At 42.8% G+C, this 26,612-nt stretch overlaps 1 protein-coding gene across 3 annotated transcripts in view; it reads right to left on the reverse strand.

The window, feature by feature from the left end:
* Positions 1-26,612, reverse strand: part of LOC109905611 (pleckstrin homology-like domain family B member 1) — an 84,955-nt gene that overhangs the window by 45,453 nt on the left and 12,890 nt on the right. For all 3 annotated transcript variants that reach the window (XM_031790675.1, XM_031790676.1, XM_031790677.1), the window contains exons 4-6: positions 25,594-25,764; positions 14,087-14,212; positions 2,533-4,058 (exon numbers count right to left, since the gene is read on the reverse strand). In XM_031790675.1, coding sequence (XP_031646535.1) covers positions 2,533-4,058; positions 14,087-14,212; positions 25,594-25,764 — 1,823 coding nt within the window. The remainder of the gene's footprint in view (positions 1-2,532; positions 4,059-14,086; positions 14,213-25,593; positions 25,765-26,612) is intronic.

The following is a 26,612-nucleotide window of genomic DNA, read 5'->3' on the forward strand; positions in this document are numbered from 1 at the left end:
TACAGAAAGTGTGACTGTACACCTCCCCCCACCTCTCCTTCCCCCATATCCCTGTGAAAGACACTGAGGACCTGTGTCACGCTAGGCTCGCTGTGCTGCTTCTCCCCATCTTGCACCACGGCAGGATTCTATGGCCTTCCACTTACAAGGACCTTATGCCATGCTTAGCTCTGCACAGTTCTTTCTGTGTCTAGTTGCTGGATCCTAAAGACCCTTTCAGAACAGAATCTTTGGGTCGATTAAAATGGATGTAGAAATAGCTCATGGTAATAATGGTTACGGAACCCAAATCCTTCATTCAGTGCTGCATGAGCTGAGCACTCCTGGGTTCACAGTGAACACATACAATACCCCTCTCGATCCCTCCTAACAAAGAAAATGCTATCATACCAGTGGCAAAGCTCATATGCCAGGGGCTTAATCTGGTTATACTTGGGATAGCTAGCTCACTAAGCTAAAGCCTAGGCATTTGCTCAGGGAGCAAATGCAAACCTTCTGGCTTCAGACAAGGTTACTAATCACGCAGGCATTACGTAATTCGCCAAACCACCCGTCTTACATTTTGAAAGTAAGAACGACAGTTGACAAAGAAAACGTAAATCCCTACAATCTGTCCCCCTTCTTAGCACCTTTCTCCATAAACCACATGCCTTATCCGCATGGTTTATGTACATTCCCCGAGATTCCTTCTGCTATTTACATTCTGTCCTATGTCAATATTTCCCAGTCTAACGGCACAAGGTTAAGACCAAAGGTCGTTATGGTTCGCTGTAATAATCCTCCTTTCAATTTAAACCCCATCCATACAGAGAGAATCACAAATACAACCTTTTTGTCCTTAACAATCCTGGCAATTGCTTTTCTCGTTGAATCGGAACAGAGATATTTCTCCTACACTTAGGGCAGCAGCCTACTCCAATACATTGGGGTGACAGAGGAGACAAAGACAGATTGTGTCCATTCTGGGATTGCCAGACATGGTTTTACTGCTGTGTAATGGAAGTAATGCTCCTGTTGGGAACCAGAGCATAGCCCAGTGTACACAGAGTTGCAAGTCATTCTTCCTCTGCCCAAAAGAACTGCCCTTATTTTGGCAGCAGCACCCTACTCATAGAAATAGAATGTACCCATGACTGTAACTTCATATTGCCACGGTCTGAGGGGGGTTTCCCAATCTAGTCATTCTATTGCTATGGTGTACCTACAAGGAGGCAGACGAGTATTCATCACACAGATATAAAAGGACATTGTCTCAGGCGCTTCATCGTGGACACAGACGGATCCAAGATGTCTACCGCTCCCGCCCCCTCTTCAGTGCAAAAAAGGACAACAAACAATGGGGTTGCCATGGAAAAACCTGGATGTTTAGTCACCGCACGTTGGCAGATTAGAAGGTTTCAGTCAGGATTCAGAGTTCTTTACAATCCCTACTCCTCACAAATATGGACTTCACTGTGCTCTCCTCTCCCATCCTCTTAGGTTAAACAAATGGTTAACTGGTCATGTGGAGGAACACTTGAGTGGAGACAGACTAAACATGGTGGTTAAAAAAAGGCTATAAGACAAAATACAGCTCAGCACATCCAGTAGCTTCAAACATGTTGTGTATGACAGTATAACTCTGATTTAATTCTTATGTGAAAACCACGAGGGGGCCAATCTAACAACATTCTGATTTCATTGTTGTTTTTATTGGATAAATAGTGGAGAGAGAGAGAGACAAGCAGGGAGAGAGATTTTTCTGTCAGCATAGTGTCAGAGAGAGAGTGCTGGTTGTAGCACAAGTGGAAGTAGGAAGAACGTGCATTTTATGGCTTATAAAAGTGTTGAAAACAAAGTGTTGACAGTGCTGAGTAAGAACTCACTCATAAAAACAGCAGCTCTTTGCTGTATTCGTTGACAGTCTCTCTCTAGTCATGGTTTTAGAAGTTTTCAAATCTCACAGTATCAACTTTGCTGTAACATTCTTTTACGTGTGCTACGTTACTGCAGGCATGGTAATCTGAGCCATCCGATTGGCCAGCGGCAGGCCTATGGTGCACTTGATTTGCTCTCCGGGCCCACAGGGAAGGCAGAGTTTGTACCTTCAGACACATGAAATTGTTAAAAATGGGAACACTTTGCCTACCCGGCACAAAGGGTAGCTAAAAAAATAGGAATAAAAAAATGTAAATAGGAACGCAAGGCTTTATAGTTGTTCTTTTTTATAGAAATGTTTGGCGATCGACTGGCCGATCTCCAAGGCATTCCTAGTCGATCACCAAACATTTCTGTGAAAAAAACAACGATAAAGGCTTGCGTTCCTATTTTTGGTGACCACTGCCCTTGACCATCTTGATGACCAGTAGAAAAATGAATGGTCATTTAATTGATAGTATTACTTGGATAAATATTGTTCAACCAATCCAATAACTTCTAGGTTGCTATTATCCTGCATCTCTGTATCACGTAGGTCAATGATGATTGGTGTGAACGACTAGCCTAGCTCACAGCTAACAGTTGATCCAGCTAAGAGCAGGCCGCTCTACTTACCAGTCTCTCCATCTCCTGTTCCCTGAGCCTCTCCTCTCTCTGACGCCGGTGGTACTCCAACAGTTCGTCCTCGTTGTCGCTGATCTCAGAGATGCTGTTTTTGCGCTCCCGCATGCCCGGGTGGGGGCCCCTCAGATCCCGGGGGCACCCAGACATCTTCCTATGGCCCCTGGGGCTGGCGAGAGGAGAGGAGCCAGGCAGAGAGCCCAGGCTGTAAGCTGGGGAGAGGGCATTTCCATAGCTGGCCTTCCTCCCCCCTCCCCCACTCTCCATCATCATCAACCCTGATGTGGGGGAGGGGCTGCGGGCTCGGACCACACTGCCGCCAAACTGGTCCTCCGCGGGGGACTCGGACTTGCGTTGGAGCCTGGGGCTCTCCGGGACTCCCAACTTCCCCGATGATGATGGGCTCTCAGGTGTTCTCAATGTGGGGATACTTCCAGGGAGAGCCACCGGGAGAACAGGCACCCCTCTGCGAGCCATGGAGGGGCTGAGAGGAGGGAGCTCCTTCATGCTGCTACCCCCGCTGCTGAGCTCAAGGTTCCTGCGAGACAGTCGAGGGCTCTCTGGGGGCTGCAGTGTGCGGGGGTGGGGGAAGGGGTGGTGCTGCTGGAGTGGAGAGCCCCCCTGGATGATGTGGACGATTGGGTCAAGGGGAGGCTGAAAGGCCCTGCTGTGCTGGGATAGCAGCTGTCTGGAAGGGCTGGAGGTGAGGGAGTGGTCCGCTTGCTCTCTGAAGGGGCTGGCTGGGCGCTCCTGGAGGATGGTGCCCGCTTTCGTCCTGGGACTGGATGGGGAGGAGGAGGTGTAGGGGAACTTGGCCGTGAATCTGGGGCTACTTGGCACTGCATTCCTGCCCATGTACCCGGCATCGGCTGAGGCAACAGATAGGTGGGTCAGTCTAGGGCTCTCTGAACCCATCCCCCCTGGGCTGTCCAGGCTCTGGCCTCTGCGGGCTGGCTTGGGGCTCTGGGGGGCCTCCAGGAGACCTTTCCTCTGGTGCCTAGGGCTCTCAGGAACCCTCTGCACACCGCCGCCAGAGCTGTAGTTGGTCAGTGTGGTCCTTGGCTGGGGGATGGGTGGTGTAGTTGTGTAGTTGTAGCTGGATGAGCGGACCGGCACGGGGGGCAGGGATGGGTCCTGGGGGTCCAGGCAGCCGCTGGGAGAAGGGCTGGTGTAGCTGCCTGCGCTGCTGGCCGCCGAGGGAGAGGACAGGGGGGAGAAGGGTGGGGAGGTATTCTCATAGCTGGAGCCCACCGACATGGCTCCTGGGCTGGTGGGAGGGGAGAGGAGGTATCGGCCTCCTCCATTGACCATGGGGGACAGCGGGGAGTGGGGGATGGGGTGGTCTGAAGAGGGAGGCTGGGGATCATCCATGACTAGGGAGTCCATGATGTCCTGGAGGTCCTTTTCAATGGAGCTGACGATGGCACTATGCTCGGAGCGGGAGTCTCTCTCCCCGGGGGCTGGGTGGCGCGACTGGGACGCTCCTGACTGATGGTTCCCATTGACCAGGCCCTCTGTATCTGTAGAGAATACATAACTAATATCAGTCTCAGGTATACAGTACATAGGCCTACTATACAGTACACATACATGTAAAGAGTGGTCAGAGTAAATATTATGATCACTCACTAGGCTATACTATGAGTAAAGACTATGATCACTGCAATATATACGGTATATATATATATATATATTATACAGTATAGATACCAAAATGTGCCATATTTACAGTATGGTATATCCCTGAAAACAAATAGAAACAGACATAGGCTCTAAGAGCTGAATAGATAATGAGATGTTGAGAGAAATTAATGGACCATAAAGTTCATAAATGGACTGTATCTTATGGTTGCATCACCTCTCATTAATATAAAGTGCCTTGTTACTTTTATGATTTAACCAGAGCCCTTAGCACAAGTACCTACAATTGGCACTTAAGTTTTATAGGTTGGCTACACTTCAATCCATCAATTATCTTAAAGCGCTTCTAAATTTAAACCCACCTGCTGCCCAACTTAATTTACCCAATGCACAATTTGCATGTAGAAATGCTACTGAGAAAAAGGAAGGATAAAAGAGGCAGAGAAAGAGTGAGAGAAACAGACAGAGAGAAAGATCAGACAGACAGACAGACAGACAGACAGACAGACAGACAGACAGACAGACAGACAGACAGACAGACAGACAGACAGACAGACAGACAGACAGACAGACAGACAGACAGACAGACAGACAGACAGACAGACAGACAGACAGACAGACAGACAGACAGACAGACAGACAGACAGACAGACAGACAGACAGACAGACAGACAGACAGACAGACAGATAGATAGATATTTGTACATTGTTACAACACTGTATATATACATAATATGATATTTGTAATGTCTTTATTGTTTTGAAACGTCTGTGAGTGTAATGTTTACTGTTCATTTTTATTGTTTATTTCACTTTTGTATATTATCTACCTCACTTGCTTTGGCAATGTTAACACGTTTCCCATGCCAATAAAGCCCCTTGAATTGAATTGAAATTGAGAGAGAGACAGACAGACAGACACCGCAAAAGACAGGCTTTGGAAAGATAAAGATTGAGGAGAAAATGTGCCAGTATAACCCACTTAGTGTGTGGCTGGAGAGCAGCGCAGGCCAGGGCACAGTGATAATTCAATCGAAATCTCAGGCAGCTCGCTGCCTCACCATAATGTCAATGTGGTAGATTAGGGAGCACAAGGGGACATCCAGGTGTAACCTATGGTATTAATATGATATGCTAATAGGCTCTAATAGAAATAAGCAACGTCATCATCGGTATGATGGCAGGCAGCCTAGCGGTGAGAGTGTTGGGCCAGTAACCAAAAGGTTGCTGGTTTGAATCCCCAAGCCACAAGACACTTAATCTTCTCCAGGGGCGTTGTACTACTATGTCTGACCCTGGAAAACAACACATTCCCCTGCACCTATCTGAGGCATGTGAAAATAATGCTGCTGGGTTCTTCATGTTCAACAGTTTTCCATGTGTATCAAGAATGGTCCGACATCCAGCCAACTTGACACAACTGTGGGAAGCCTTGCCTTACCTCCCTAATCTTACTACATTTGCACACAATGTATATAGATTTTTCTATTGTGTTATTGACTGTACGTTTGTTTATTCCATGTGTTGTTGTTTGTGTCGCACTGCTTTGCTTTATCTCAGCCAGGTCGCAGTTGTAAATGAGAACTTGTTCTCAACTGGCCTACCTGGTTAAATAAAGGTGAAATTAAAAAAGACATTTTAAATATTGGAGTCAACATGGGCCAGCATCCCTATGGAACACATTCAACACCAACACCATTTTCAAGTCCATGCCCTGACAAATTGAGGCTGTTCAGAGGGCAAAAGGATTGGAGGGTGCAGCTCAATATTAAGGTGTTCTTAAATGTTTGGTATACTCAGTATATATATATACTCAGTATATATATATATATATATATATATATATATATATATATATATATATATATATATATATATATATATATTGAGTATACCAAACACACATATATATATATAAATTCATCCAGTTGGGTTTACATTCAGACATGACATGGATATGGTGAGAACATGTGAGCGAGTACGATGTCATTAATGTTTGTTGGAATTTATGTAGGACTGAGTTTGTGTTTTTGTCTTCATGTTGAAGGTTGACCATTAAGTCACAGACAATGTCATGTCTAGGTTAGTGGATCCATGTCTGTGGACTGTTCAGTTGTCTTTTGACTTTTGTCTATGGCTATTTTCTATTGTCTAAAAATGTCAACATTGTAAAGAAAAGACATCACAATCAAAAATACCTTGCCATAAGATGTCATAGTGCTACAATGTACATTACAAATGAGCGAGATCATGCATCTTTGGCAACTATTGTATTTGGAAATATGTACTGTGTGTACGCGAATATGTATGTGTACACATTTCTGTGACATGTCTATATCATGCACATGCCAAACGTGAAAGCCATTCTAAATCCAGCTCGGTTTTTAATCCCCTTCAAATAGGCTACTTTCAGTCCAGGATAAACAAGCTACTGTGTATCACTGCATTAAATAACCATCTTAATTAAATAGCCCATGTGATTTTGCGTTCTATTCATAAAGATGATCTCATCGCCCTGGATGATGAAGTGGCTTCACAAATAATGCATAACCACTATTTGTTCAGTAAAGAGCTGGGAGTAGCCTATCTGCCTGGTCTTTCTACAATGACTCAACCAGAGCTCTTCTTCTGCTAAGCAGAAAACTATCCAAGCATCATGACGTTTTGAGTGACAGCACGACCACCATATGGCCCCAATACATTTTGGTGTATATTACAATTATATGGATATTTTTCGGTTATTTGGTTATTCATTTTCCCCGTTATTTTCTCAGCAGGCCACATGGTCGTCGCCAGCATTTCGTTTGTCAAACGTCTCAGAATATGAATAGGCCCATGTCTAAAACGTATAATGACCGTGAAAATACATTATTCTCTGGCCCTGGACGGACCTCATCATGTCCAACACCAAAGCGCCAATAATAATAATTATCAGCACTGACATGAATGGGTAAGCTTGCGACTAAGTCGTTTGTAATGACCTATAGCCCAGCTAAAATCCAAACGCTGGAGCCCGGCATTCCTACCTCAATAAAGCTGCCTTTACCGAAGCCTGTTGTAGCCTACCCGGGTCTCCGCACCCGGGAAGGTTGAGAGAGCCTCTGCCGACGTGATATTCCAGCCGGGTTTCGTGTGCCAGGCGCCGCTATCCTGCTTGCTCGCTCCCCCTCCCTTCCCTGTCCACGGTGCTGATGTGACCGCCTGCTAGATTTACCGGGGCGGCAACTATGTCGTCTGTTTTTCTTCTTAAAGGGGCAGTGCAGTCAAAAACGTGATTTGCCTATGCTTTATAAAAATATATTTATGTAAATTATGATAATACAGTTTGAGAGTAAGTGCCGTTTGAAAAGACTGCCTGAAATTTGTTTAGCATGGGTGGAGTTTTGGCCTGCCTGGCGGAATCACCAGGAGGTAAAAGTAAATAGACCAATAACAAAGAGAATTTCAAACCTCTTCCAATAACAGCTAGTTTCTATGTTACATATCCCTCCCATTAGACTCCTCCAATTAGGTCCCTGACTCAAACCACTCACAGACTGGTTGAATATGTGCTTGAGAAATGTATTTTTGCTATTTTAATTAAAGACCATCACAGTAGCTAGGTTTCCATCCAATTAGTGACAGATTTTCATGCAAATATCCTAGAATTTTCATAAACAAAATATGCATATTTTCACACCAGTGCTGTTTCCACCAAACAGACTTATTGTGGATAAAAATCAGTGTGTGATGCCCTAGTGCACACAAAGTTAATTTCTTTGCTTAAGTTTTCATGTACCAAATAAAAATAATGTGTTTCCATTTCAACTCTACCTATAGTTTTGTCACAAAAACTGTTACGTTAAATAGCAAATGTGCCTACCTGGGTCTGGGCACCTGCGCTCTAGCCGACAGCTCGCAGATACAGTGCAGGTAGGCTGTGTGAGTACAGTAGGCTAGTCTACATGATGAGATTATTATGGATAAGAAGGAAAATATTTGTATTTGTCAAATGGCAGGCAAGCATCGATCATTTCACCAGAATAAGACCCTTAATATTTATTGGTAAGCAGCATCAATCTCATCACCGTGTACTTTCACAAAACCCTGTGAAGTTCCTCATAACTTATTTAATCTGTAGCCTAATAAACTGCATGCCTTCCCGAGTTATAGTGGGAGGCCCACACACCATATCATCGCACGACTCCAACATCAAGTCTGCTGACGACACGACAGTGGTAGGCCTGATCACCAGCGACGAGGAGACAGCCTACAGGTAGGAGGTCAGTGACCTGGCAGTGTGGGGCCCCAACAATAACCTCTCCCTCAACATCAGTAAGACCAAGGAGCTGATAATGGATGACAGCAAACGGGGAAGGGAGTATGTCCCCATCCACATCGACGGGGCTGCACTGGAGGAGGTCCAAATCACACGTGCACCGTTGTTAAGAAGATGCGACAGCGCCTCTACCCCCTCAGGAGGTTGAAAAGGGTTGGCATGGGCCCTCATAAAGTTCTACATTGAGAGCATCTTCACTGGCTGCATCACTGCTTGGTATGGCAACTGCACCGCCCTCGATCACATGGTGCTACAGGGGGTGGTGCGGGCAGCCCAGTACATCACAGGGGCCAAGATCCCTGTCATCCAGGACCTCTATATCAGGAGGTGTGAAAGGAGGACTCCAGCCACCCAAGCCATAGACTGTTCTCTCTGCTTCCACACAGCAAGCTGTACCAAGTCTGACACCAACAGGCTCCTGAACAGCTTCAATTCCACATGTCATAAGACTGCTAAATAGCAAACTAAATAGCTAACAAAATGGCTACACAAACTATATGAGTTGAACATTCTTTTGCACTGTCTCTATGCATATTCACAGAGCCCTACACGTAGTGTCACTGATACTCCGACACACATATAAACACTCACTCCATAATTTGCTCTAACACACACACACACACACACACACACACACACACACACACACACACACACACACACACACACACACACACACACACACACACACACACACACACACACACACACACACACACACACACACAGCTGCTACTCTGTTTATCATATACAGTGCCTAGCAAACTATTCACCCTATTGGCGTTTTTCCTATTTTGTTGCATTTTGTGTATGTCCATGTAAAAAAAAATCAAACGTAAAAGTGGTGTGCATATGTGTTCACCTCGTTTGCTATGAAGCTCCTAAATAAGATCTGGTGAAACCAATTACCTTCAGAAGTCACATAATTAGTTAAATAAAGTCCACCTGTGTGCAATCTAAGTGTCACATGATCTGTCACATGATCTCAGTATATATACACCTGTTCTGAAAGGCCCCAGAGTCTGCAACACCACTAAGCAAAGGGAACCACCAAGCAAGCGGTACTATGAAGCCCAAGGATCTCTCCAAACAGGTCAGGGACAAAGTTATGGAGAAGTACAGATCAGGGTTGGGTTATAAAAAAATATCAGAAACTTTGAACATCCCACGGAGCACCATTAAATCCATTATTAAAAAATGAAAAGAATATGGGACCACAACAGAGAGAGCCAACCCACCAAAACTCTGTCTACAAATTATTTGTAATTGTGTTCTGGCCCCCCGACCATCCGCTCAAGAACAAATCGGCCAGCGTCTGAATCTAGTTCATGATCCCTGCTGTAAATAGTATGCTTACTTTATCGTGTTCTTATTTTTATATCTAGTGTGTTTTTGTTCTACCTTGTTATTTTTAGTATTACAATGTTATCGATTACAGCATGGTTGGCGTTAAAGCTAGCTATATAGTATTGAGTCTTCTACGTTATCTACAATGTGATATACAGTGGGGCAAAAAAGTATTTAGTCAGCCACCAATTGTGCAAGTTCTCCCACTTAAAAAGATGAGGCCTGTAATTTTCATCATAGGTACACATCAACTATGACAGACAAAATGAGAAAAGAAATCCAGAAAATCACATTGTAGGATTTTTAATGAATTTATTAGCAAATTATGGTGGAAAATAAGTATTTGGTCACCTACAAACAAGCAAGATTTCTGGCTCTCACAGACCTGTTACTTCTTCTTTAAGAGGCTCCTTTGTCCTCCACTCGTTATCTGTATTAATGGCACCTGTTTGAACTTGTTATCAGTATAAAAGACACCTGTTTACAACCTCAAACAGTCACACTCCAAACTCCACTATGACAAAGACCAAAGAGCTGTCAAAGGACACCAGAAACAAAATTGTAGACCTGCACCAGGCTGGGAAGACTGAATCTGCAATAGGTAAACAGCTTGGTTTGAAGAAATCAACTGTGGGAGAAATTATTACGAAATGGAAGACATACAAGGCCACTGATAATCTCCCTCGATCTGGGGCTCCATGCAAGATCTCACCCCGTGGGGTCAAAATGATCGCAAGAACGGTGAGCAAAAATCCCAGAACCACACAGGGGGGCCTAGTGAATGACCTGCAGAGAGCTGGAACCAAAGTAACAAAGCCTACCATCAGTAACACTACGCCGCCAGGGACTCAAATCCTGCAGTGCCAGACGTATCCCCCTGCTTAACCCAGTACATGTCCAGGCCCATCCAAAGAACACCATACCTACTGTGAAGCATGGGGGTGGAAACATCATGCTTTGGGGCTGTTTTTCTGCAAAGGGACCAGGACGACTGATTCTTGTAAAGGAAAGAATGAATGGGGCCATATATCGTGAGATTTGAGTGAAAACCTCCTTCCATCAGCAAGGGCATTTGAAGATGAAACGTGGCTGGGTCTTTTAGCATGACAATGATCCCAAACACACTGCCCGGGCAACGAAGGAGTGGCTTCGTAAGAAGCATTTCAAGGTCCTGGAGTGGCCTAGCCAGTCTCCAGATCTCAACCCCATAGAAAATATTTGTAGGGAGTTGAAAGTCCGTGTTGCCCAGCAACAGCCCCAAAACATCACTGCTCTAGAGGAGATATGCATGGAGGAATGGGCCAAAATACCAGCAACAGTGTGTGAAAACCTTGTGAAGACTTACAGAAAACGTTTGACCTCTGTCATTGCCAACAAAGGGTATATAACAAAGTATTGAGATAAACTTTTGTTATTGACCAAATACTTATTTTCCACCATAATTTGCTAATAAATTCATAAAAAATTCCTACAATGTGATTTTCTGGATTTTTTTTTCTCATTTTGTCTGTCATAGTTGAAGTGTACCTATGATGTAAATTACAGGCCTTTCTCTCATCTTTTTAAGTTGGAGAACTTGCACAATTGGTGGCTGACTAAATACTTTTTTGCCCCACTGTATTTCCTTGCCTATTGTCATTTGTACTGCATAGACAATGACCTGAGGGATTTTGACTACATCAAAAAACAGTTGTAGAATGTGTAAGCTAAATCAGACATTCTAGGCAGAGCCCAACCTTTTGAAATTATGGAATATTAAGATTGAAGCCAGGAGATCATTAAGATAAAGAGGGCATTTAAATCCCCTCTGTTAACCTAAAATACACAGGGAAAAGGGTGCGGTGCAGGAAAGGTTGAGGAAACACACAGGAAGTGGAAGATGGAAGAATAGGGTGGAGGTTTAAAAATAGAAACAGTAAAAGATACCCCTCAACTTAAAATAAGCAGTGCTTAGCCAACAAAGCTTGCCTGGCTGGCATACGAATGAGCCTGGTAGGAAATGTGTCAGAGCTGCTCACTGAGTGTGGCTGAACTACTGTATAGGCCTACTGCAATGTACTGTTGGTGACTGGGTTGTGTTACCAAGCAAACGCTAGAAATGTCTTAGAAATCATACTCATAAATCAAATCTATCGACCTTAATGTGACACACAATAAATCCACAGTTTAAGTACTTCAAGGGTAAGAACAGAGACTCTCTACCGACCTCAACAAGGAATACACATCTAAGGAGAAATTAAGCCCTTTAAACAACAGTGAAAAGCATTCATTACCAAACCAGGAAGATCCCAACACCCAATATGTATATGCGCTATACTTATCACCGGTGGCACGTCGGCAACATGCAACAAAATAAGGAAATAACAAGATGCTGGAACAGATCCCCCGAAGGTGGCCAAGGGGAAACACTCCACTGTGCCTGCGAGGAGAGGGCAGGGCTAGGCAGCTGAACACTTCTGCCTAGAGAGGAATGAGATGCTCATAAAACATGCATGGTGTGAAACCAGGGCCAGCAGGCATAAGCAGGCATAAGCAGCAGTTCTGTTGCACCCTGTCTCCACCCAGGCCAGAAATGGAAAGGCAATAGGGGGCCTTCTGTGGCGTGTGGAACTCAGCACCTGTAAGGGAGCTGCTTCCTTTGCCACTAACAATCTGAGCCATTCATCTGTGGCGACACAGAAACAAGGACCTTGGGTACAGGAAGTGTAGCCCTGTTTATTCAGTGTCTTTTCATTTAACAGGGTATTCAAAATGTCTTTATAATCCCTGGCTTTTAACCCTTTGCTTACTTTTAGATATACCCCAGTAGTTTATATTCAGTGTGTGTCATTGTACTCCAACGTAGGTTGCCATAAACTTACATCGGCCATGTATTCTGAATATTATGCTAGCATTGTATTTGAGAGGGTTCAAGGGAAGTGATCACAAAATGTATCTTGTAACATCTACATTTGATTTTCATACAACCGTAGGCATATATCTTGAGTGTGTCATGACAGTACTGTATTACCTGTGACAGTATTGTATTACCTGTGACAGTACTGTATTACCTGTGACAGTACTGTATTACCTGTGACAGTACTATATTACCTGACAGTACTGTATTACCTGTGACAGTACTGTATTACCTGTGACAGTACTGTATTACCTGTGACAGTATTGTATTATCTGTGACAGTATTGTATTACCTGTGACAGTACTGTATTACCTGTCACAGTACTATATTACCTGACAGTACTATATTACCTGTGACAGTACCCTATTACCTGTGACAGGACTGTATTACCTGTCACAGTACTATATTACCTGTGACAGTACTATATTACCTGACAGTACTGTATTACTTGTGACAGTACTGTATTACCTGTCACAGTACTATATTACCTGTGACAGTACTATATTACCTGACAGTACTGTATTACCTGTCACAGTACTATATTACCTGTGACAGTACTATATTACCTGACAGTACTGTATTACTTGTGACAGTACTGTATTACCTGTCACAGTACTATATTACCTGTGACAGTACTATATTACCTGACAGTACTGTATTACTTGTGACAGTACTGTATTACCTGTCACAGTACTATATTACCTGTGACAGTACTATATTACCTGACAGTACTGTATTACCTGTGACAGTACTGTATTACCTGTCACAGTACTATATTACCTGACAGTACTGTATTACTTGTGACAGTACTGTATTACCTGTCACAGTACTATATTACCTGTGACAGTACTATATTACCTGACAGTACTGTATTACTTGTGACAGTACTGTATTACCTGTCACAGTACTATATTACCTGTGACAGTACTATATTACCTGACAGTACTGTATTACCTGTGACAGTACTGTATTACTTGTGACAGTATTGTATTACCTGTGACAGTACTGTATTACCTGACAGTACTGTATTACCTGTGACAGTACTATATTACCTGACAGTACTGTATTACTTGTGACAGTACTGTATTACTTGTGACAGTACTATATTACCTGTGACAGTACTATATTACCTGACAGTACTGTATTACTTGTGACAGTATTGTATTACCTGTGACAGTACTGTATTACCTGTGACAGTACTATATTACCTGACAGTACTGTATTACTTGTGACAGTACTGTATTACCTGTGACAGTACTGTATTACCTGTGACAGTACTATATTACCTGTGACAGTACTATATTACCTGTGACAGTACTATATTACCTGTGACAGTACTGTATTACCTGAGTGGATTCTGTAGTTCCCACCGGAGCCCCTGCTTCCCCCTGGCATCATGCTCTTCATCCTGAACGCCTCCTCTGGGTGGTTGAAGCGGAAAAAAGCCGACTGGCCAAAACACAGCATACAACCTGTAAAAGAAAACATGGGAGGTTGAGAAAGCAGCAGTTGTAAGGGAGGTGTTTCAGTGAACCATGCTCACGTGATGAGTAACCGTGCCTAAGACCTAAACACTTGCATTAACTCCCCAAGGCCATGCTTGACACATTGATATCTGTCATCTGTATCTTCAGTTCAACAGCTTTAGCTTCAACTGATGCTGCCTCTGTAAAATGAGTGAAACACATCTAATAAGTCTGGACAGTGTTAATGGAAACATAACTGATGATGAAAAGATAAAGTATTACAAGTCACTGGGGTTTGGCAGCTTGATACGGTGGTGAGGGGTTATGAAAAGGCAGGCATAGCCTGTAACTCACTTCTATGTAAGCAGTGATGATTGCTTTGTGAGTGAACAGACCATAGATTTAGTTTTTATCTCCATGGAAAAGACTCCCTATGCAAAAACATATCAAACGTTCTTATTCAGTCTTGTATGCTACTAACTAAAAGCAATCAGGAGAAAGCAATGATTGCTACTGTACTGTCCAAACATAGTCCCATTACACAGTGAATAGCTGAAAATAGATTTTAGATTGAGGTAAATAGGGTGGGTGGTCTGCTAACTGATATCTGTCATCAGCAACCAGAGAACCTGGAGGTAAAAAGGCTTTCATGGAAACTTTTCAATCAGAGCACCATCACTGTACAGTGGGTGCGATCCAGATTCACCCTGTTCCCTTTACAGTGCACTACTTTTGACCAGGGCCCATAGGGCATTGTTCAGAAGTAGTGCACTATATAGGGAATAGGATTTCATTTCGGACACATGCAGTGTGTACAATGCAGCCAGATGCCTTTTTATTCCATGGAAGTGGGGAAGAATAGTTGATTACTTCACAGGCTCTGACAGGACAGCAAGTGATTAGGAAACAAACACAGGCACAGCTGAATTACCGTGGTAACTATCACATCAGTGTAGGGAGACGAGATGACGTCAATGCAGAGGAGCAGAAGATAACATTTGTTTTTGTGTCGACAGTGAAGACTTGGTGAAAACGTTAGCTTTAATTGTTCGACTAAAGGGAAATTCTAAAAGTTACAGACAAAATTAATTTATATATAATGTTTATTTCCACATTTGATAATAAAGTATGAAACAAACATCTCTGGGGTGGCAAGAAGGGAAGCTAACGTAAAAACAAGTGTCATAAAACAAGACGATGGTAGTACTGAGACGGATGACATTTTATAACAGTATTATTTAAGATTTTAGTGGAGAGCGCCACATCAGCTGAATATCTGTCTGTACACGCTCTCTGTTCTTCTTCAGCAGATAGAGATTGTGCATTTTGGCTGGCCGATTTGTGGCAAAACTCAATCATGCCCAATGTCAGACCCACCCTTCAAATGACATAGCCCCGGGGCTACAGCCATCACACACTGAAAGCCAACTCAACCTCACAACTCATTGGCTATTCAGAGAGCACACACGTGCTGTACAGGCCTGATCCAACGTATTAATAGCATGCATTAAACTATGTTGCACACCATTCCATCATGGTCATATAATAGCAGGAAAACATGTCAAAATGCAAAGTGAGAATGGAAAATGCACTGTTATGTGTGATTGTAATGACTTGTATGTGGTTGTATCTGACACCACAAATTAGAGGTCGACCAATGATTTTTCAACGCCGATACCCATACCGATTATTGGAGGACCAAAAAAGCCGATACTGTAACGGTCGTCGTTGGTGGAAGAAGGTGAGGACCAAAGCGCAGCGTGGTAAGTGTTCATATTTTTTATAAAATAAACTGAACACTATACAAATACAAAATAACAAAGTGAAAGACAAACGAACAGTCCCGTAAGGTGAATGAAAAAACACTAAACAGAAAATGAACACCCACGAAACACAGGTGGAAAAAGGCTACCTAAGTATGATTCTCAATCAGAGACAACTAACGACACCTGCCTCTAATTGAGAACCATACCAGGCCAAACTCAAAAACCAACATAGAAAAACAAACAGACTGCCCACCCCAACTCACGCCCTGACCATACTAAAACAAAGACAAAACAAAGGAACTAAGGTCAGAACATGACAGATACCGATTAATCGGCCAAACCGGGGACACCATGCGTAAGGCTGGTGCCATGTACCCCGGCCCGAGGAGACGCACTGGAGACCAGATGCGTTGAGCCGGCTTCATGGCACCACCGAGGACACCGTGCGCCTCACGGCATAACACGGTGCCTGCCCGGTCCCTCTCTCTCCACGGTAAGCACGGGACTTGGCTCAGGTCTCCTACCTGACTTCGCCACACTCCCCGTATTTTTTTATTTGTAATAATGACAATTACAACAATACTGAACGAACACTTATTTTAACTTAATATAATACATCAATAAAATCCATTTAGCCTCAAGTAAATAATGAAACATCTTCAATTTGGTTTAAATAATGCAAAACCAAAGTGTTGGAGAAGAAAGTAAAAGTGCAATATGTAAGAAAGCTAACGTTTCAGTTCCTTGCTCATAACATGAGAACATATGAAAGCTGGTGGTTCCTTTTAACATGAGTCTTCAATATTCCCAGGTAAGAAGTTTTAGGTTGTAGTTATTATAGGAATTATAGGACTATTTCCCTCTATACCATTTGTATTTCATTAACCTTTGACTATTGGATGTTCTTATCGGAACTTTAGTATTGCCAGTGTAACAGTATAGCTTCTGTCCCTCTCCTCGCTCCTCCCTGGGCTCGAACCAGCAACACAACGACAACAGCGCGCGCTATTAGCGGTTACACAAGCCTAATCTCGGGAGTTGATAGGCTTGAAGTCATAAACAGCGCAATGCTTGACGCACAACGAAGAGCTGCTGGCAAAACGCACGAAAGTGCTGTTTGAATGAATGTTTACGCGTCTGCCTACCACTGCTCAGTCAGATTCTTAGATGCTTGTATGCTTGTATGCTCAGTGAGATTATATGCAACGCAGGACACGCTAGATAATATCTAGTAATATCATCAACCATGTGTAGTTAACTAGTGATTATGATTGATTGTTTTTTATAATATAAGTTTAATGCTAGCTAGCAACTTACCTTGGCTTACTGCATTCGCGTAACAGGCAATGAGAAAGAGGCAGGTCGTTATTGCGTTGGACTAGTTAACTGTAAGGTTGCAAGATTGGATCCCCCGAGCTGACAAGGTGAAAATCTGTCGTTCTGCCCCTGAACGAGGCAGTTAACCCACCGTTCCTAGGCCATCATTGAAAATAAGAATGTGTTCTTAACTGACTTGCCTGGTTCAATAAAGGTATCAACAACAAAAAAATGTTTTAAAGATCGGCGTCCAAAAATACAGATTTCCGATTGTTATGAAAACTAGAAAATCGGTCCTAATTAATCAGCCATTCCGATTACATGTTCCCTAGGGAAAAGTAAAGTATTTAAAAGCATGTAGCCTGTGCAGAATGCAGATATGAACTGTGAATGCAGAACCCTAACCCACAACAGTAAAATACTGTCAGGCTAAAATGGCCTTGTTTACTGTACCCATTACAGCTGTACAACTCAGCTCTATTGGAACACAGGCAGTGGACGAATGTATGCAGAAGAAGACTGAAGCTCTTTTTGAAGCTCTTTCTCTTTTCCCCTCAGGGAGTCTGATCCAAAGATCTCGGCAGTCGTAGGACCCCGTGTGCCCCTCTCTGTCTGGAGCTTCCGGTGAGAGTTAACTAAAAGTGCCTGCTGCACCAGACACCCCCCACACACAGACATACATTCAAATCAAATCAAATTGTGTTGATGTGTTGGTAAACAACAGGTGAAATGCTTATTTACGGGCCCTTCCCAACAAGAGAGATAAAAAAAGAGAGAAATTATCAAAAAATAATAACACAAGGAATAAATACAGAATGAGTAATGATACACACACACAGCCCCGGGGCAGCGGAGCCTCATCCTGCTGCCTGCTACATCTACAGCTGAGCGGTGACACGACAGACCATCAAGGATCAGACAGGCAGGTTGAGTCAGCAAACCACACAAAGAGCTGCTCGCTCACACCATTTCCAAACTACAGCAGTGTGTGTGTGTGTGTGTGTGTGTGTGTGTGTGTGTGTGTGTGTGTGTGTGTGTGTGTGTGTGTGTGTGTGTGTGTGTGTGTGTGTGTGTGTGTGTGTGTGTGTGTTCATAAGCCCATAACCAGGAGTGGACAACAGAGTAAGACAACACACTGGACAAGCACAGGCATCAAACTGGGTCTGAGTCAACGACATGACAAGTTTAAGAATTTTCAATCTCTCTCAACTAACTTTTGACTGGCTAGCTAGTACGAGCCGTGAAGTATGGCTCATGAGATTAATGCATTTTTTATATTTTTTCTTTCCTCGGGGGCAGAGGCAGGAGAGCAAAACCAAACATCCAGCCTTGGACTGGTGGTTGATCAATATCAACGCAAGGAAAATATTGTGAAATTACCGTATGATTAGTTGTGTGAGTTACTGCACGGACAATGTAAAAAATTTATAACAGCTGCATAAATGGCTAGTCAGAAGCCACTCATAGTGACAGGACAGAGTCATTCTCTGTGAACCACATCATTGCCAATGAGGACTCTTCAATTCAGCCGTTAGAGACCTACTTATATTGATGGATCACTTGGCATAGGGAAACACTAAACAACAGTATGTGACTATAGATTTACAGAGTGCTGAGATGTGAGGCATTTATTTATGTCCTGAAATGGTAGTATAGCTCAGCCATGCATCGTGTAAACTGTACCTGGTGACAGTGGCATAGCCAGAAATGTATTTTTGGAAAGCAGCTAATTTCCTGCAATCTTACACATTTTGCCATGGGGCAAAGATTAAAATTTACCGTTTTACAGCTAATCTCATGTTATTCTGCACATTTTGCCATGAGGCTGAGAGAAAATGTTGCTGTTTTAAAGCTAATTTCTTACAATTCTATACATTTTGCCATGAACAGAGAGGAAAATGTGCAGTTTTATAGCTTCTTGTGCTATTCTACACATTTTGCCAAATGTAGCATTTCTAAAGCGTATTAAAGATAAAATATGGGTGTGTTGGCTTTTTTTGCTCAATCTGATTGGTTGGTCCTGGCTCGCCAATGGGTTGGCCTGGGCCCACTTAAGCCCACCCGTTCCTTCACCCGGGGATATTCCCTGACTGGAATCATAAATTAGGTCTAATTAGGTCTAATCAGAATACGGGACACGTAGAATAGCAATCTGCGATTATAGTGCCTCGTTTTCATTTTTAACTATCTTTCAAAATAACAAATAGTAATTGAGCGAGTCAATACCATTAGCAAGGTTCCCACGCAATCACTGTTCTGGAATTCAAATCTAGCAGTCGTTTGTTGCAGCTATAGCTAATGTACAGAGGAATAGATAAATGGAGAATGTGCATACAGAAATAAAAATGGATTGATGGTGGTAACACATTGAGAATGAATATCATGAATAATTTGATGTTGGTTTGGTGGTACAACAGATCAACATACTAAGAAGTGTCCACGTTTGCTGTTTGCCTCTTGTCATCAGACTTACCTGGAAGTGAACATTTGTCTGGAGATTGAAGGCTTCCATACTTACTCTCTTCCTTCACAATTTGTCTGTATTAAGAGTAGGGCCGGCGTATTTCCAGACCACGTGACCTGACCAGGGAAAACTAATGGCACTAAGTGTGTGTGTGTGTGTGTGTGTGTGTGTGTGTGGGTGTATAAGCTGTCTACTAAGAGTAGAGTATATGTTGAGTATACATTGTTGATATGATAAGCAACTGTGTGGATGTTGCTAATATTTTGGCATCACGACACTGAAGTGTGAGAGGCCTCAAATTTTTGGGTGAACTAAAAATTCTCCCTTACGTAAAAAAAAAAACTCAGGGTGTAAGCTCCTCATTGCAGCACCTTCCGTCACCACAATGCCCTCGTCATGCTGTCCCACTGTGCCTCTATCTAGGGGTTCCTCCTCTGCTTATCTCTACTGAGACAGTGTTGTTGGGGAAATGACAGTCTGCTGTCTTTTAACCAGACCACAATTATGCCAAATTAGACTACAGAGATACCTAACCCAACTCCCTAGGTGGTCCATGGAGGCCTCCACTAGAGCACATGTAGGGGTCACATTCCCATTGGACCTTCCCTAGTCAATCACCTTTGGTTAATCATAGGAGATGACAGAGTATAGGCAGCGACGGCACTAAACCAGTGACAGGGTTGTAGAATAGATCCTTGGGTTCTCCACTCCAGGGGTGGACTGGCCATCTGGTATTTCTGGCAAATGCCAGATGGGCTGGTCAATTTTTAGACCAGTCACCCTGTCTAACATTGTTTTTATTGTGCAAAATTATCATTATCTGGTTCGAGGAAAAAAATGGGCCAGTGTGGGGTCCTCAAGGAAAATAATGGGTCAGTGTGGGGTCCTCAAGGAAAATAATGGGTCAGTGTGGGGTCCTCAAGGAAAATAATGGGTCAGTGTGGGGTCCTCAAGGAAAATAATGGGTCAGTGTGGGGTCCTCAAGGAAAATAATGGGTGAGTGTGTTAGAAATTCCAGGGACAATTTTTGGTCCCAGTCCGCCACTGCTGCACTCATCACTCCATATGCTCTCAGCTCTCCCCAGATTTGAAGTGAAGAACCTTTTTATCAGAGACAAACATCTCAGAGATTCCAATAATGTTTAAACAAGTGTTTGCTAAAAACAACCTGACAGTAAAATATGACACGTTGCCATTTTTTAAATAATAATTCATTACATAATTTGGGAGAGGACATGCTTCAATGGTAAATGAAAAAACCTTCACAGAAGATAATTAATTGGGGCTGTTGGAAGAGAACGGGGGTGGCGGCTGCGCAGCCAAGATCTTCACAGTTAATCAGCGAGATTGATTCTCTCAACGTTGCGAGGCAGAGTTATCCTTTAACACTCCAATATTGGCAGAACTCATGGGTTCTCATCACAGTGAGTGCACTTTAGGAATGGCTCCAAAGTACATCTTTCATATCTCGTATGGGGTTTTCTCTGCAAGTTACCATATTCATGTTATTCAATTACAACAACAAAAAGGGTACCATGTAGCCTACTCAAGTAGAAGACTTGATTGCGAGAAGTCAACGGGTTAATTGACATTACTATATTTTCAATACTCTAAACAGAAAATCACAGATGAGGTTGTTTGAGATGGGTGTGGATTTGTCTTTACTTCAAGGTAACTTTGACACAACTAGAAGTGACACCAAAAAGAAGAGACCATTATTCCCTGAAAACACTTGGACACTGGCAGGGATTCAAATCTCCTCAAGAGATATTCTTTCATGAAAACCTGGTGGATGAAAGAAACCATAGGAGAAGGTTGGGTTGGTGTACCTGAGGGGTACTACATTGGTTTATATCACTGTAGTGTAAAATAATTTGAGACCATATTCCCTGGAGTTAAACCCTTGCCAAGCAACGATATGAAAGCATTTTCATATCATCATTTAATTTTAGTATAGTTAGCCAAAAACAATCTTCATTATTAAGCCTTGGAAAGTAAGCTATTGGGACCACTGAAATAAGACCTAGGAAACTGGGTTAAGAGCAAATACTTGGAATTGTGATTACGTGAGGGCATGTGTGAAGAATAGAGATCGACTGAGTTTCAGTTGGCTTCACAAAGAAAGAGTCCCTCTGACCCTCCATCTGTGACTAACCTGAACTACTATCTCAAGTTCTGATAAACTTTTCATTACTTTAAAATCAATCAATAAATCAACTTCTAGTAGTAAGACCAAATGTATTTCCATTCCTTTACTACTAGTTAACTATCATTTAAGCTCACAGTGTTTGACAATTTCACATTTAACTGTGTCATCATAAAACACAGAAGACCAGACACTAAACCTAGAGTGTCAGATATCTCTAAAGCAGAGGACACACTGGACAAAGGGATGCCAAAAAGTAAGCAAGACAGTTGCCATGGCATTGTTGTGTTTTACTGCTTAAGGAAAGGCCAGACACTTTCAAGCTCACCAGTTAATCACTCAAAGCTTTAGCCAATGCAGAGGCAATAAAGTGCAGCCACACATACCAAGAGATAGAGAGGAGATACATAGGAAAGCAGTGGAAGTTCTCATGTGACCATTCTATTTTCACCAACATAACGGAGTTGGCATATCCAACATAACTGAGTTGGTATATCAATACATGTCATAACTATGACGTCTGCCTACTTTCTAAAGTGGGTAGAGGTATCCTATACAGCAATACCCGATGAGACATTTTAAGCTTGTGATGAATAAAATGAATGATGGTGACAGTCAAGTATTTTGGTAAGATACAATCCACTTAATTTGAGACAGTCAACCCCTTACAGTATAGAATGTGGCATTTGACACCATTGATACTGATTTCAGGTTCCCTCTTCATATACTTTCATAATTGAGAAATCTATTCCATAACATTTATCCCAGATACAATATCCTGAAACTATCTGCCATCTCCTGTGAGTGGCACAATGAAGTGTCAGGGGGTCTAGTAACATATGTGCACTGTTCGCACTCCCTCCCTCACCTCCTTTTGCCAGAACAACATAAGACAATAAATAATCCTGCTGGTCAAGTCGGTGAAACAGATGGCTATGGGTTACTTCTCTATCCTCGCTCTGTGGATGTGGCCTCACAAACAGAAGAGTCCAGGTTCAACCAAGCATGAGCAGCAGGATATGTGGCTCACCGAGCTGTAAACAAGGAGTGAATTTTAGAGCAGCCTGATGCTTGTTTGCAGAGGTGGTACACCTCCTGTCTCTTTATGCATGCAATGGGGGTCAATGCAATGTGTCAGAAATGACAGATTTTGGAGGGGGGAGTTTTGAGTGGGTTTGCTAATATGAGAATAGACTGCGTCTAGATTCTAGACAGGGTTAACAGCATGCTTAGGTCTCATGGACCAGGAATAGAAATGTAACAGTATACAGGCACCTGGTGACCATGCCAAAATGAAAAGAGATCACTGCCCTGTCATAGTGGAGGATTTGGCTAGAGATGTTATCCTTGTATATGTTTTGCTGTCAATATTAATACAACAGGTCAATGTTACTTTACTGGTGCAGGTGTATTATCTTTTTTTACGATATCAATAAAGGAGACTATGTCTACTTTCGAGATTAGGGCACAATGTATCATTTGAATGTTACAACGTTATACTTACTGTACGTCACCCATCTACTGTAACGAATCTAGCAACTCGCTTTTTTTATTTATTTTACAACTGATGATTAACCAATTGCAAAAAGTTGGTAGATACAATAAATTCACACAGCTGCAATACTCTATAACATAGACATTACCTTTCATTCTGACTATAACACTTACTTTAAATCCAAATGAAAGTCCTCTTGCCCTCTGCTGTTAACATCGCAGCTGCTCCTTTAAAAACAGCCACGTGTTTTTCCTGAATGGAAAATGACTGTTGAAGAAGAAGAGAGCGGCAATGCGGGCTTGTCCTGACTACTCCTTTGTTATGGTAATATGTGTCAGTATTCTTCCACAGGCTACTCACATAGGCTATGTTCTGTTTTCACAAAATACGCTGTCCACCTGCCTTGTAGTGTAGTCTGTAGAACAGTTGGTTCATCCAACGCGTACTGTAAGCATACAATCCATTTCAGTGAAATATGTTGCGTTACAATTCGTTGTATGTTGCTCCTTCCAACGCAGCCTCGCGCAATGTCCTATTTATCACTATAGCAGTGGACTACACCCGCATGTTTGTTTTGCCGGGGCTCCTTGCAGCAGGAGAGATGGTCGAAGTTGAACAGCTGTTTCCGACACCGGCCCAAACTAATATCCACCCCAGAGAGAAAGAGAAAAAGGTTTGGTGTGGTGGGAGGGGAGGGGGGGCTCAGTGGGGTGGAGTGAGAGGAGCTAACCCTGAGTCAGAGTTTATATGTGCAATCCCAAATCTCTGTCATCTGAATCAACCTCACCCATTTTCTCCAGTATTAGTTTAGTATCTTCTGAGTCTGTTTGACTGACTGACTACCAAGTTATTATGGGGAAGGGTTCAATGGATTTGTTGTTCACATGTTAACATCATACACTCAGCTTTAAACAAAGCCCTCAATATGTCTCATACTCTCTTCACAGGACCACTGCTCTGTGCTATAAATCAGAGAAAAATCTATATACTGTACCTTCTGAGATGAAAATGTAATATCAACCCAATTTTCAAGTCTGGATTCAGTCTATTCTTTTCAATAGCTTACCACTCACCCAGAAAAAAACAAGGGGTTTCTGCATCTTGAATGACAGTAGCAATTCCAGCTTTTCACTGATGCCTGTTACATAATATGACCGCCACAGTGTCAAAGGTATCTAGTATCAACTAACTCATCTCTACATATTATTACACAGATCTTGAGTCAGCACAATCAATGACACCACCTTGGTCTTGAAGTTATTCTTCACCAGTACAATTCTTTTTTTTTGTACCAAAATATATACATATATCCATGATTCCCTCAAAAATCATTATTTGACCTTTTACCCCCAGGGGTAAAAGGGGATCTGTTGGGGTAAGAGGGGTGGAATAAAAATAGCAATGTCCCTGCTCGGATTTACAAGAAAATCCAGGTTGAGGGATGCCAGGAGACAGGCAGTGTCATCATTAGCCTCCAACTCCAGCTCTCTCGTTACTGTTTTTTAGTTTATGACTATCAAGTTCCTGTGATTCTATGGAGCCAAGAAGCCGTTGAGATACTGTAAGTACTATGACTAATGTCATAGATACTCTCCCAGCGGGAGGGCCTGTTGCTTTATTTTCTGTTGGTCTTGTAGCATAAATTCAGACATCCTGGTGAAAGAATGTGATGTATTGGAAATCAATAGGCTTCCTTCCAGCCATGTTGTAATATCCCAGTGTGCTTGAGAGCACAGTCAAGTTTACTGTGGTAACAAATGATTCACTACAGTCCCACAGGAACGTGTGGTTGTTTCTCAATCGATGTGTTTAGAAAAGGCACACATTTGCATTTACTGAATGGATTTCTTGACTCTAATACTCCCATCTTAATTGATTTGGGGTTTGTAAGTGCTGGTTACACAGTTAGCAAATAGGCATCGATCTTTGGCATTAATTGTACACATGTGCATTGGTTAGTCCAGGAATGTAATTGAGTTCCTCTCAATGACCAAAGCAATATCACATAAAAATGTTTATTTTTGTTTGTTTTTTGTCAAATCATCTTGAAACAGTATGTGCATCTGTTGCTGTACGTCATTATTCTATGCTGAATGTGTTACTATAATAGATGACAATAAGAGTTGTAGGTATGCAGAAACAGACTCCTTACCAATGAGGTTTATTTCCACAAGTCAGTTTGTTTGTAAGGAGCCATACCTTGTGACAGGCGGACCGGTTTGGTGACAGGAAGCCCGTCTATGGCACACTGGTTCCCACAGGGGTGGAGAGTGATGATCCCTGCCCGGTTCTCTATGTAGCAGTGCTGGGCGGCAACTCCTGGGCCCTGGATGCTGATGTCCATCGCCCCATGGCCCAAAGTGGTCCTACCTGTAGGAGCAACACCCAGAAGAGTATGAGCAAAAGATGAACACTGGAACTGAGGGATTCTAGCCTGGTGGTAGCCTGATCTGTCTGTTCAAATAAAAGAGACAGCTAAAGAAGCACTAAAATATTTGACTACCAGGCTAGAATGGTCTCTCATCAAACTGTGTTGCCAAGAGAAGAATGTGGCTGTATGTTGACTGTGGCTGTTAGTGGCTGTATGTTGACTGTGGCTGTTAGTGGCTGTATGTTGACTGTGGCTGTTAGTGGCTGTATGTTGACTGTGGCTGTTAGTGGCTGTATGTTGACTGTGGCTGTTAGTGGCTGTATGTTGACTGTGGCTGTTAGTGGCTGTATGTTGACTGTGACTGTTAGTGGCTGTATGTTGACTGTGGCTGTTAGTGGCTGTATGTTGACTGTGGCTGTTAGTGGCTGAATGTTGACTGTGGCTGTTAGTGGCTGTATGTTGACTGTGACTGTTAGTGGCTGTATGTTGACTGTGGCTGTTAGTGGCTGTATGTTGACTGTGGCTGTTAGTGGCTGTATGTTGACTGTTGCTGTTAGTGGCTGTATGTTGACTGTGGCTGTTAGTGGCTGTATGTTGACTGTGGCTGTTAGTGGCTGTATGTTGACTGTGGCTGTTAGTGGCTGTATGTTGACTGTGGCTGTTAGTGGCTGTATGTTGACTGTGGCTGTTAGTGGCTGTATGTTGACTGTGGCTGTTAGTGGCTGTATGTTGACTGTGGCTGTTAGTGGCTGTAAATTGACATTCAACCACAGTGTTTTACTTATTGTGTTCAACGTCCATGTTGTTACTGTATAATGACAAAGTTGCCTATTCATTAAGTTACCAA

This window comes from Oncorhynchus kisutch, linkage group LG15, assembly GCF_002021735.2.
Source record: "Oncorhynchus kisutch isolate 150728-3 linkage group LG15, Okis_V2, whole genome shotgun sequence".
Lineage (NCBI taxonomy): Eukaryota > Metazoa > Chordata > Actinopteri > Salmoniformes > Salmonidae > Oncorhynchus > Oncorhynchus kisutch.